The sequence below is a fragment of the Delphinapterus leucas genome, chromosome 12 (assembly GCF_059928025.1).
Source record: "Delphinapterus leucas isolate spDelLeu-1000000601 "Yukka" chromosome 12, BTC_Dleu_Yukka2, whole genome shotgun sequence".
In the NCBI taxonomy this organism is placed as follows: domain Eukaryota; kingdom Metazoa; phylum Chordata; class Mammalia; order Artiodactyla; family Monodontidae; genus Delphinapterus; species Delphinapterus leucas.
This window is the reverse complement of record NC_143140.1, coordinates 45,652,627-45,665,631: the sequence shown is the minus strand read 5'-3', so window position 1 is coordinate 45,665,631 and position 13,005 is coordinate 45,652,627. Positions and strand designations below refer to the sequence as shown.

General features: G+C 38.3%; 1 protein-coding gene across 2 annotated transcripts in view; it reads left to right on the top strand.

Annotated features, from left to right (window-relative positions):
* The window catches only part of SEC63 (SEC63 protein translocation regulator), a 68,779-nt gene extending 57,077 nt beyond the window's left edge, over nt 1-11,702 (top strand). The window contains exons 18-21 of one of the 2 annotated variants that reach the window (XM_022553830.2): nt 460-561; nt 5,891-5,989; nt 9,564-9,668; nt 10,625-11,702. In XM_022553830.2, coding sequence (XP_022409538.1) covers nt 460-561; nt 5,891-5,989; nt 9,564-9,668; nt 10,625-10,768 — 450 coding nt within the window. In that variant the 3' untranslated portion in view covers nt 10,769-11,702. Of the gene's footprint in view, nt 1-459; nt 562-5,890; nt 5,990-6,474; nt 6,594-9,563; nt 9,669-10,624 lie in introns of those variants that run through there. The other variant, XM_089921898.1, reaches the window with a different exon arrangement.
* The last annotated feature ends 1,303 nt before the right edge of the window (nt 11,703-13,005 follow it).

Here is a 13,005-nt window from a genome sequence, read left to right as displayed (position 1 = left end):
CTCAGCTCTGGGGTAGAGGACGATTTGTGGGACTCAGGAACTCATACTTTAGACTTCAGCTGCTCCTGAAAGAATAATGAGTAGGAATTTAACAGGTAGAGAAAAAAGAAAACAAAAATCTAAACAGGGTTTAGGAGGAGTGAAATAGCTGGTGAGGTCAGAGAAGGCTAGGTCGTTGGAAATGACTAGAAGAAAAAGTGCAGGGAGGAAAACAGTGATAGGAGACTGGAGAGACAGGTCCAGATCAGGTCATGATTGGCTGTGTAGTTCATACTAGACGGGTTAGAGTTGATTTATGAAAAGAAGCATTGTAAGTCTGGGGCAGGGAAATGATCAGATCTGTGGGACTGAACTCAGTAGTAGTTAGCGTTGTCAGGAATAACATCGGGAAGAAGACGGACACCCCTCAAAATGATTGAAAACATGCTTGATTTCAAAGATTTAATTTTCACTTTACAGGAGTGGCAAGAATTACAACAAAGTATACAGCGAAAGGAGCGAGCTCTGCTGGAAACCAAATCAAAGATAACACATCCTGTTTATAGTCTTTACTTTCCTGAGGTGAGTTATACACAGCCTAGTGTTTTCCTTATTCTATTCAGATATTTCTTAGTTGCTTTTTAATCTCTCTGTGGTGTGTATTGGCTCAAACGTGCTGAATGTGGTCTGTTCTTGATAGACCACATTTTTGAAGGCTATATTTCAACGTAAATCATTTTTAGTGAATGTGTTGTTTAAAAGGAGGGTTGTTAACTTTTTAAGTACTTCTGTCTTTTCTGCGCCCAGATTACTGAGAGTTGTGCTTAATGATGATTTTTCATTAGCAGTTCAGGCAGTCCTAGTTGGACAAATGCATATTTTGCTTATGACTGTATGGCTGTTATGAATCTCACAATTCTGTCATGTTTTAAATAGGATGAAAATGTTCTTAAATTTTCCCCATGGTTTTTCTCTGAGGGTTCTCTACTGGCCACCTGTAGCCACTAGACTTGCTCCGATAATTGCCCTGGTCCATGGGAAGAGGCAAGCCCATGGCTGAGGGACCCACTAAGTTCAGTAGGAGCCGATCCCCAAGCTCAGGAAAGATCATGGCAGTGCTGTTTGTTCCCTTGTGCTTGTTTATGTTGTGACTGTGGCCTGTTCAACTTTTGATCTCTTTGATACGCTATGTTGTTTGTCTTTCAGATGAATTTGGGATCTGCTTGATGTATTGCATTTGTGGATGATTTTGTCTGTGGCTAGAGATCAAGGACTGGTTGCCTCTTAGTTTAGCGAAGCTGTTCCGTAGACTGCCTTGCAGCTTTGCCACAGAACCTTGTGCTTACCACTCATGTTTGGCAGGTGATTTCATGTATAAATCTGCTTTCTGCTCTAGAACATCAATCTCTAGTTGCTGGGGGCTGCTGAAGGCAAATTCCTAAGTGATTTGGCTCTCCTAATAATAAATGAGTGGCTCTGCACAGACTTTTGTTTTGACTTGGAGAGAAGTCAGCCCAGGATTCCATCTTACTGTGTGTACTGATCTTCTGGCATGTCCTGAGCTATAGCCCATCTGTTAGGGGCATTTTGCCCATTGCAGTGTAGTCTGCCAACACCAAAGCTCCTGAAATCAAGCGAATAAATTCCACTCATTGATTGGTTTTAAAAGTACCATGGGGGCTTCCCTGGTGGCGCAGTGGTTGAGAGTCTGCCTGCCGATGCTGGGGACACGGGTTCGTGCCCCGGTCTGGGAAGATCCCACATGCCGTGGAGCAGCTGGGCCCGTGAGCCATGGCCGCTGAGCCTGCGCGTCCGGAGCCTGTGCTCCACAATGGGAGAGGCCACAACAGTGAGAGGCCCACGTACCGCAAAAAAAAAAAAGGTACCATGGGATGCTGTAAGCTGCATAATTTGTACCCTTATAATAGACAGCTTCATTTTAGACCATGCTTAGTTACTAAGCAAAGCATTCATTTACTCCCTTAGAACATTTTAGCAGTGAAAATGCCTTCTTGTAATTTCATCTACATGGTAAATATCTCAAAGTGTCATTTATCAGATAAACTTTATTTAGGATTTTCCTAACATCTACCTGTCTACCTTCCCATGTACCTACCTAACCACCATACTACCCACTTAAATTACTTAAAGTTTTATGTTAATAATTGACTTACATGTTAATTGCAGCTCATATGTTTAATAAGTTAAGAATGGTTGGGAATCTCACACAACAGAAACAGTTTTGTTTAAAGTGCAAATAACTCATGGTAGAACATCTTTTCCACTTTCACCGTGTGCATCAAGAGAGCGTAGGTGCAGTGCCATAGATTGATAGTCACTAGCTTCTTTTTTTTTTTTTACACAACAGATCTGCTCTTTTTTTTTTTTAATTTTCTTTTATTTATTTATTTATTTAGGCTGCATTGGGTCTTTGTTGCTGTATGTGGGCTTTCTCTAGTTGCGGCGAGCAGGGACTACTCTCTGTTGAGTTGCGTGGGCTTCTCATTGCTGGGGCTTCCCTTGATGCGGAGAACGAGCTCTAGACACGTGGGCCTCAGTAGTTGTGGCTCGCAGGCTCTAGAGTGCAGGCTCAGTAGTTGTGGCACACGGGCTTAGTTGCTCCACCGCATGTGGGATTTTCCCAGACCAGGGCTCAAACCTGTGTCCCCTGCATTGGCAGGTGGATTCTTAACCACTGCGCCACCAGGGAAGTCCCAGATAGTCACTAGCTTCTTAATAAATAGTATTCTTGAGTGAATCTCATTTTAATCAAATAGTGTGCATGGGAGGTGGAGGGTGGGAGGCATTCTCTAAGTGGAGATAAAGAATAAATGCACATTTTGAATATACCCCTCTGCTTCTCATATTAATACATGTTCTGGTAATTATATTTCTGATAATGAAATGTCAGACCACTTAAATAGTAGAGATGTTTACCTCATTTCATTAATAATCATAACTTTAAAAATTATTATTGATATATAGTTGAAATACAACATCACATTAGTTTCAGGTATACCATATAGTGAGTTGACATTTGCATACATTATGAAATGGTCACCACAATAAGTCTAGTAACCATCTGTTCCCATACAGAGTTATTACAATATTATTGATCATATTCCTTATGCTGTATATTACATCCCCATGGCTTATTTATTTTATAACTAGAGGTTTGTACTTCTTAATCTCCTTCGCTTATTTCTCCCCCTACCCCCACCCCTCTGGCAACTACTGGTTTGTTCTCTATATCTGTGAGTATGTTTTCATTTTGTTTTGTTTTTTAGATTCTACAAATAAGTGAGATCATATGGTATTTGTCTTTCTCTCACTTCACTTAACATGATATCCTCTAGGTCCATCCACATTGTTTCAAATGTCAAGATTTCGATTCTTTTTTTATGGCTAAGTAATATTCCATTGTATATATATACCACATCTTCTTTGTCCATTCATCCATCAATGGATACTTCAGTTGCTACCATATCTTTTTTTTTTTTTTTTTTTTTTTGCGGTATGCGGGCCTCTCACTGTTGTGGCCTCTCCCGTTGCGGAGCACAGGCTCCGGATGCGCAGGCTCAGCGGCCATGGCTCACGGCCCCAGCCGCTCCACGGCATGTGGGATCTTCCCGGACCGGGGCACGAAGCCGTGTCCCCTGCATCGGCAGGGGGACTCTCAAACACTGCACCACCAGGGAAGCCCCATATCTTGACTACTGTAAATAATGATGAGGTGAATTGCTGTGTACATACCTTTTCAAATTAGCAACTTTGTTTTCTTGGGGTAAATTGCCAGAAGTGAAATTGCTGAATCATATGGTAGTTGTATTTTTAATTTTTTGAGGATCCTCCATACTGTTTTCCATAGTGGCTGTATAAATGTAACTGTAATTTTATTGTGCTCTGTGTCCTAGGCAGTTTAACAGATATTTTATTTGTATTATCTCGGTTTATCTTCACAACACAGTGTGAGGTAGGCATTCATTACTTAACAGAGAAAAAAGTGAGGTTTAGAGAAGTGAAATAATCAGGTCTGGATGGCTTTAAAACAGGCATTGGCAAACTACTGCCTACAGACAAATCTGCCTCCTGGCCTGTTTTGTAAATGAAGTTTTATTGGAACAGAGTCACACTCATTCCTTTTGCAATACAGTGGCCGAGTTGAGTAGTTGCAGCAGAGACTCTTTGGCTCACAAAGGCCAGATGTTTATACAGTTGGCCCTCGGTGTCTGTGGGTTCTGCATCTGCAAATACAGAGGGCCAACTGTACCATGACACTTTATGTAAGAGACTTGAGCATCTATGAATTTTGGTATCCTGGAGGTGGCGTGGTCCTGGAACCAATCTCCTGTGAGGTACAACTGAACTCCATTTTGAGTCTGTTATGTTTTACCCATTTTGTGTGTGCAGAACACTCATAGACGAACATATATATACACATATACCTGTTGTGGTAGTCTTAACCCTTGGGTTGAGCAGAAGTTGGGTTAATCATGCACTTGTGATCTGTTATTCTGCTTATTAATGTTGCAGTGCCTTGTAGTTTAAGGCATTTAAACAAAAACGTTTAGCTGAACTTAGTGTAGCATTATTAGAAAGATAATAAAACAAATTTTAATATCTTAGGATTGAAATGCAATAGAAAGTGCAAGTGTTTTTGGCTTAGAAACAAACATTTTTCCTACGAAACTATTTTCAGTAAAAGTTATTTTTTTTAACCTTCTTTTGGATAATTGAGACTTTAGAATAGTCTATTGTTTTTTTGGTTGATTATTTGGAATATCCTAGAGTTTATTTTTAGCTACAAAACATTTTTTTTTTTAAAGCCATTTTAGAAAGATATTGTCTCTATCCAGTTCTTAAACAGTGGATGCGAAGAAGATGACTGTTTAGTTACTGACCTGTGCTGTAATACAGTGATAGTTGCTGGGCACACTGAAGTTTTGTACTTCCAGACTAGTCTTCTAATTTTTGTTTTAATAGATTTTTGTCCCTGTCAGTGCTCTCTGCTACCATTGTGCATTCTGGTGGCAATTTTTTTACCCAGCTCTTTTTCTGGTCCTAATCTTTTATGAAGTACAACTAAAAATGCTGAGCTTATTAAAATCATGTGCAGTAAAAGGTATAAACAGGCTCTTAGAATCTGAGATGCTCTCTTATGAGTAATGTGTTTTAATATATTAATTTCTGATATTGTTGTAAGTCCGTTCCACTCCTACTTTCTGGCTTTTGCTTATTACTAGGTAACATTACTAAGATTATTTGCTAAATGATATTGTAATAGTTCATACTGTTTTCTTTTTTAGCATATCTTTTGTCATTTACAATTAATCAGGGGTTTTTAATACAGAGGTTCATCAATAGCGTTTAAGGGGCCATTTGAAACACCAAAATTACATACAAAAGTGTTGTGGAGAGCGGATCTACAAATGGTTAAGAACAATTTATTCATTCAGTAAATATTTATTGACATCTATTTTGTACCAGGCACTGAGTCTGTGCTGGGGATACAGCAACGAATAAAACAAGGAAAATACAGTTGTCCCTCCGCATCTGTGGGTTTTGAATCCATGGATTTGACCAACTGTGGATTGAAAATGTTAGGGGGGTACATTCCAGAAAGTTCCAAAAGGCAAAACTTGAATTTGCTGGGTACTGGCATAGCATTTACGTTGTATTAGATATTGTAAGTAATCTAGAGGTGAAACAAATCATATGCAAATGTGACACCAGTTTATATAAAGGATGTGAGCATTCATGGATTTTGGTGTCCACATTGTGGGTGTGGGGGGGCGTGTCTGGAACCAGTCCCCCTCAGGTACCAAGGGATAACCATACCGCTAAAATGAGACAAGGCAAAATTGTATTTCTCTAACTCTTTTTGGTTATTTATATTTATTTTTCTTTGCAGGAAAAACAAGAATGGTGGTGGCTTTATATCGCAGATAGGAAGGAACAGACATTAATATCTATGCCATATCATGTGTGCACACTAAAAGATACGGAAGAGGTAATTATCCAACAACATTATTTAAATATAGAAAACAGTGTAGAAACAGTTTATCATATTTGGCTTATTACATTTTATTTAAGACACATTTTATAACTATTTTCTGACATATTTTGGAGGGAGCTCATTGGAAATTTATAACGTAGTGAACTACAACTTGGTAGTCTTCTAAAACCTTGTTCTCAACTTATTTTGGGGAGTTTTCACTGTTACTATCTAAGAACACATGCCTTACCTTATCTCCAGAATTTAATTATGTTTTACAAAAATTTATTATTTTTATCCTGTTTGGGTTAGTGCTCAGATATATACCTTTTGTCTTAAAAAACAAATATAAGAACTGGTGATTCGTTTTTTAGAGTGGAATTTTTTGTTACATTGCTTTGTCCGCTGTCAGTGACATCACTAATATAGCTTTGTGATGAACATATTTTGCCCTTGGATTTTCTTGTTTTTCTTCTTGATTTTTTATGTTATTTTTCTAGGAAGAAGGTTCTGTCTACCCGGACTTGGTGGACAAGAGCAAGGCTTTGAATTTCAAGATCTATGATGATGATTTTTAATCCAAAAAGTTTTTTCCCAGCTTTCTAACCAAGTAGTACATGTATGAAGTAGTTTCTTGTTTATTTGACACTTAGAGTTGGTACCAACTTAAGGGTATTTTTGAGAGTAATTTTAACATTTTTTTTGTGTGTGTGCGGTACGTGGGCCTCTCCCGTTGCGGAGCACAGGCTCCGGACGCACAGGCTCAGCGGCCATGGCTCACAGGCCCAGCTGCTCCGTGGCATGTGGGATCTTCCCAGACCAGGGCTCGAACCCGTGTCCCCTGCATTGGCAGGCAGACTCCCAACCACTGTGCCACCGGGGAAGTCCCAGATGTTGATATTTTTGAAGAGTCCAGGCAAGGTATTTTATAGGATATCCCTTAATCTGAATTTGTCTTATTGGTTACTCACGCTTATATTCTTCTCAAATATTTTTGGCAAAAATACTGCGTAGGTGATGTAATAACCTTCTTAGTGCATCACATCAGGGGCACATTATATTAGTTTGCCTGATATTGGTGATATATTATGGTTGATCATTTAGTTAAGTCTTTTCTCTGTTGTAAAAAGTATGTCTTCCTCCAATCTGTGGGGTGATACTTGGACACTATGTGAATACCCTGTTCTCCAACAGTCTTTAACCCACTCATTTTAGCATACGTTGATGATTCTTGCCTGAATCAATTTTTACTATGCTGGCTGTATTCAGTGTAGTTTAATTTTATATTTCTCTTAAGAGGGAAACTGTACATCTTTCAGTGTGTTTGAATCATATTTCTTTGTGTCTGTTTGTGACCGTCGTTCATTTTTGTTGGGTTATATTGGTCTTTTAAATTGGTTTTGGGACTTTATTTTTGTTTAAATATTATGAAATCAGCCCTTTGTGATGTGTGTTGCAGATATTTCTCCCCAGTTTGTTTTACTATTGTGGCTGTTTTTATCAAGCAAAAATAGAAATATTTACTCATTTGTTTATCCATTGGTTTATTTGGGTGTTTGATGGTATGATTTAGTAGTCTTTTTCTTTTATGATTTGTAGGTTTGATGTTACAGTTAGAGGGGCCAAACTTTGAGATTAATTTAAAAAAAAATTCTCCCATGATATTTTCTAGCTTGTTTGTTTTTTTTATAAATTTATTTATTTTATTTATTTATTTTTGGCTGTGTTGGGTCTTCGTTGCTGGGCGCGGGCTTTCTCTAGTTGCGGTGAATGGGGGCTACTCTCCGTTGCGGTCATGGGCTTCTCATTGCAGTGGCTTCTCTTGTTGCGGAGCAACACGGGCTTCAGTAGTTGTGGCATGCGGGCTCAGTAGTTGTGGCTTGCGGGCTCTAGAGCGCAGGCTCAGTAGTTCTGGCGCACGGGCTTAGTTGCTCCGCGGCATGTAGGATCATTCCGGACCAGGGTTTGAACCCGTGTCCCCTGCATTGGCAGGCGGATTCTTAACCACTGCGCCACCAAGGAAGCCCTAGCTTGTTTGTTTTAATGGCAAATTTTAATATATAGTCTTGCCAACAAAATCTGGATTTTGGAAAGTGGAGGCAGATTACCAGAACATCTAAATGTCATCATAAAAATGTATTCTTCCTTTGTCCAAGTGGAGTAGAAACTTCTAAGAGTTTGTAAATTTTTGTATTTGAAGTTCATTAGTATATGATAGGAAATAACGTGTCTTTTTGACCTTGTAAGGCATTGGACATCTGTAAAGAAAAAAACGTATTTCTCCCATGTGTTTCTCCTTTACTCTAACACTACTGCCACACTCTCAACACTTCTGATACCAGTTTGTGGGCTTTTCCCCGCACCAAGCAATTCGCTGTGACACCAGCTGAGTGTCCTGTGGTTTAACTCAGTGCTGACACTGTCTACCTGGATATCTACCTCAGGTTAAGGGTTCAGTCCCACAAGACTGCTGTTCCCCCGCTCTCCATCTTTAGATGCTAGTCACAAGTCCCAGGTTGTCACCTATACTTCTGACCAACTGGCTGTAAATCGTGGTTCCCATGATCCCCCTCCTTGGGTTCAATAATTTGCTAGAATGGCTCACAGAATTCAGGGAAACATATTTACCAGTTTATTATGAAAATAATATGATAAAGGATATAGATGGATATCCAAATGGAAGAAATACCTAGGGCAGGGTATGTGGGAAGGGGCATGGAGCTTCCATGCTCTTTCTGAGCAATCCACTCTCCCAGCACTTGCACATGTTCACCAACTCGGAAGCTTCCAGAACCCCTACTTCGGGGATTTTTATGGAGGCTTTATCACAAAGGCATAATTGATCATTAATTCAGTTTCCAGCCCTTCTCTGGAGACTGGGGGCGTGGGACTAAAAGCTCTAAGCCTCTCATCATGGTTTGGGCTTTCTGGTGACCAGTCCTCATCTAGGAGCCCACCAAGAGCCACCTCATTAGAAGAGAACTCATTCTTATCCAGGAAATTCCAAGGGATTTATAAGCTCAGTGTCAGGAACCAGAGTCAAAGACCAGATATTAGAACAAAAGATGCTCCTTGTGCTCTTATCACTTAGGAAATTACAGGGGTTTGAGGAGCTCTTTACCTGGAACCGAGGGCAGAGACCAATGTATATATTTTCTATTATCTCACAGCATTTGTCATAGAAATAAGAAAATTTGGCAAGAACTCTTTCCTCTCTGGTGAAGTCTATTTTAGTCCATTTCATTTATTTTACTTTTATACCCAACTTCATTTCTTCAAGTTGTCAAGACGTGATGGTCAACATAGAACTTGGTCGCTTTAAATATGCTTTCTTGAATTGTGGAGATAGAAATTGACCCCATCAATTCTGCCTCTTTTTGTTTTCTTTTTGTATAGTATATATATGACATAAACGTCATATATGTGTGTATTTGTTGTTGTTAGAACTTTTGTAACATTTATTAGGACCTCCTGTGTCATCTGAGTAAACCCTAGCTATTAAATACTCTGGTCTAAATATTTTAGGAGTGAGCTGTTGTTTCTTCCACTCCTCAAAATACAGATTTTAAGTGCTGATTTTATATTCTAGGTAGAACTGAAGTTTCCTGCACCAGGAAAGCCTGGAAATTATCAATATACAGTGTTTCTAAGATCAGACTCCTATATGGGTTTGGATCAGATTAAACCACTGAAGGTAAGAATAATGACTATGCATTGCATATGGTTGTCTGTTTGAATAAGTGCTTAATATACTGGGGAAGGTTTTCTAGTTTTGAAATGTAGAATAATAGAAAAAGAGGTCATCTCATACTTTTAGGTAATATACTTGATGGACTACTCTTTCAATAATAAACTTAAGTTGTATTAACAGAGTGTAATGATTTAGAACCTTGAGTATAACTTACATGATACATTTTAATGTGCTGTAATATGCTGTAACTTTACAGGGCCTCACCAAATGGGTTCTGTTTTCTTTAAAAAGCACATGTGTTTTCCCACAGATTCCATTGTAGTGTTTATTGATTTCCAAAACTAATTTGTTTTTGATCATTTTAGAGTATACATTTGTGTATCATTTGGAGCACACTCCCATCAGTGTTTACTGTTTCACTTGAGCTTTTTATAAGAGGCATGCTATTGTGTTAGAGAGATTGTGCTGAAGAAATATTGTTGCACTGTATACTGGAGACCTAAGAGAAGGGAGCCGGCAAAGACATACCTTTTTTTCCCCCACGAGAATACTGCGTTTCTTTCCATTGGCTGTAGAATGTTACTTCATGAGTCTGGAGGCTGCAAATACCTCTTTGGAAGTCACACTTGAGTTTTTCTTCAACAGCAGAAGACTTATTGAGACATTACTCAGTGCTCTCACTCAAGAATCACAATTAGTCATCTTTCGTGCCACAGAATAAATAGTATAAGCTCCTAAAATCAAACTACATTAGAAATTTAACTATACTTACGTGTTAGTAGATTCACCTTTTTATTTCTGGGATGAATATCTGTTCTAAGTATGTTAAATTTAGAGTTAAAAGCATAAAATCTATTTCTTTATAATTGCTGCAGTCAAAGAAACCTTTTCTTTACCAGGTATTTCTCCCATTATTCCTCCCCAAGTTTCTGAAGTCTACATTTAATTCTTTTTTATAGTTGGAAGTTCATGAGGCTAAGCCTGTGCCAGAAAATCACCCACAGTGGGATACAGCAGTAGAGGGGGATGAAGACCAGGAGGACAGCGAGGGCTTTGAAGATAGCTTTGAGGAAGAGGAAGAAGAGGAGGAAGATGATGACTAAGCAGTACTATGAATGGACCACAGTATTTGCACATATTTGCAAATTTTTGCTGTTTTGGAAGTGTGTAATAAACCAGAAACAGTGCAGAACTGATGTTGAAGGAGATGTTAGTTCTTTACTAGAAATGGGTGCATAATATAACTAGGCAGTGGTGGTGCCTTGGTACAGTCTGAAAAATGCTTAAGGCTTGTGAAAGCCTTTCAAGTATGGGATGGTGCATTTATTTCATCTGCAAATGATAATAAACCCTTTGTTATAACTGTCCAGAAGTGTGGGCTATGTATTATCTGATCATTTATGGTCCCAGTGAAAGTAAAGGTACATGAAAAACAGTCTATAAATGAGCGACTTTTCTTTGTTTAGCTTTAGTTTTAACAAACGTTAAAGTATGATAAACACCACAAATGTTTTAAGTAACATCTGCTCAAGTTTTAATCTCTTGGTAAGCTCTATTCACTTATTGACATTTTGCAGTGATACAAGAGTATTTATAACAGCTCCATTCATAGCTTTAAACATTTTATTTTTGCCTATCTTGGTCGTAAGTTGGCATTCTGTCACATTCCACATAATATAGAGGGCTACATTTTGGGATTTTCCTTCTTTTAATTGCCCAGAGTTATCAGATTATAAAAATGGCTTTTAATGGCTTAAAACATTTTTAAGCCTCTATTTTAGCAGATCAATACAGGATCTAATTCTTTTTATAAGCTATAGATCTAAAAATGATTGTGGGACCATATGTTCTCTGATATTGGTGACTTATGTTATTAAACCTTTTTTAAAAGGTTCATTATAAAAGCTGAAATACATTCTTAGCTTTTAATCTACCTGACTCTATCAGAAGCCTTTTAAGGAAAAATATAACATGCAAACGAGGCATTTTTTTGTATTCATTTTGGACTTCTGTCAATAAAATAGAAGTTTGACTCATTTTACGTTTGTAATGGTGTGTCTTTTTACTCCCAGAAAGGGATATGATAGGATAACTCATTCTTTTATTTTTCAACTAAAAATTTAATAATAATGTACATGACTGCTGAAGTGATTGCTATTTCTGTATACGATAGAAAAACCCATGATTGGGAGGAATTTTCCCCTCACACTATCACACAGTACAACCTGGAAGGGAGTGCAAATAAAGAGCAGAAATGTGTACATGCTGAGTTATTGAGGTATTACTAGATACGGAGGAAGCATGTCTCTATTATAGGACTGATTGTAATAATCCTCTCCTATCAAAATCTCCACAGACCAAAGTACTCTTGGAATACTAATTTGTGACCTTCTTTACTTAGAAGGTTGTCACTTTCCATGCAGAATTACCACTGGTATTTTGTTACTGCAGTAGTTGGAAATAAAATTTGAAACTTAACCAAAAACATGAATGGGGGGTTTTTGGGTTCTAGATTTAGGATGTAATATTTCCTATAATACGGTCAAAGCAATTTTTTCACTGGAACCTCCATCACCTATTTTTCTTTTAAAGGTGTTAGTGAGACCCTTCCTTGGGAAGCAGAAGCGCCACTGAGGATTTGTTTCATTTTATAAGTAGAGGGTGGGTTTAATTTTCGAGTCAGGTTTTGCTGGGAAGCTGCTGGCCACCTAAGTGAGGTGGAAGGGAGTGAGCCAGCCTGTAGCATCCAGTGAAAGGAGAGGTTAGAGAAAACGCAGGTGGCATGAAGGCAAGGAAAGTGAGCAAATGAAACAATGTGTAGTATGCGCACTCCTGGTTTTCTTGAAAGATACTTTTCAAGAAAAGTATTTCTATTCTAGTGGCTATTTTGTCTTAAAGAGGCTTTGTAAGTTATTCAAACTGGCTTCTTTCTGATTTTAAGGCTAGAGGATGGTTTTACAACCCAGTAACTCACCACAGTGCTTAAAAAAACAGCATCACCTCATTAGGAAACCCTACTAGCCTGTTTTCCTTTGCCATTTGTGTGATACGTGTGTACTTCCTAACCAAATAATACATTTTCTTCTAATGAGTCTTTCCATATTGCAATAGTGAAAGAACTGAGCCTTCATTTCATAGTTCTCATCGTTCCAGCAAGTCTCTGAATTCTACATCCCTTCTTTCTTTCTCTATTATTGAGATTTAATAACTAATTTACCCTGGTTTGCATTTAATCAGATGGAAACTTTCACTGAGTGCAGTTTCAGTTTTGTTCCCATCAAGAAACACTGACGTTTTGTCAACAGAATAGATGAATATATAGACGAAAACATTCAGTGTG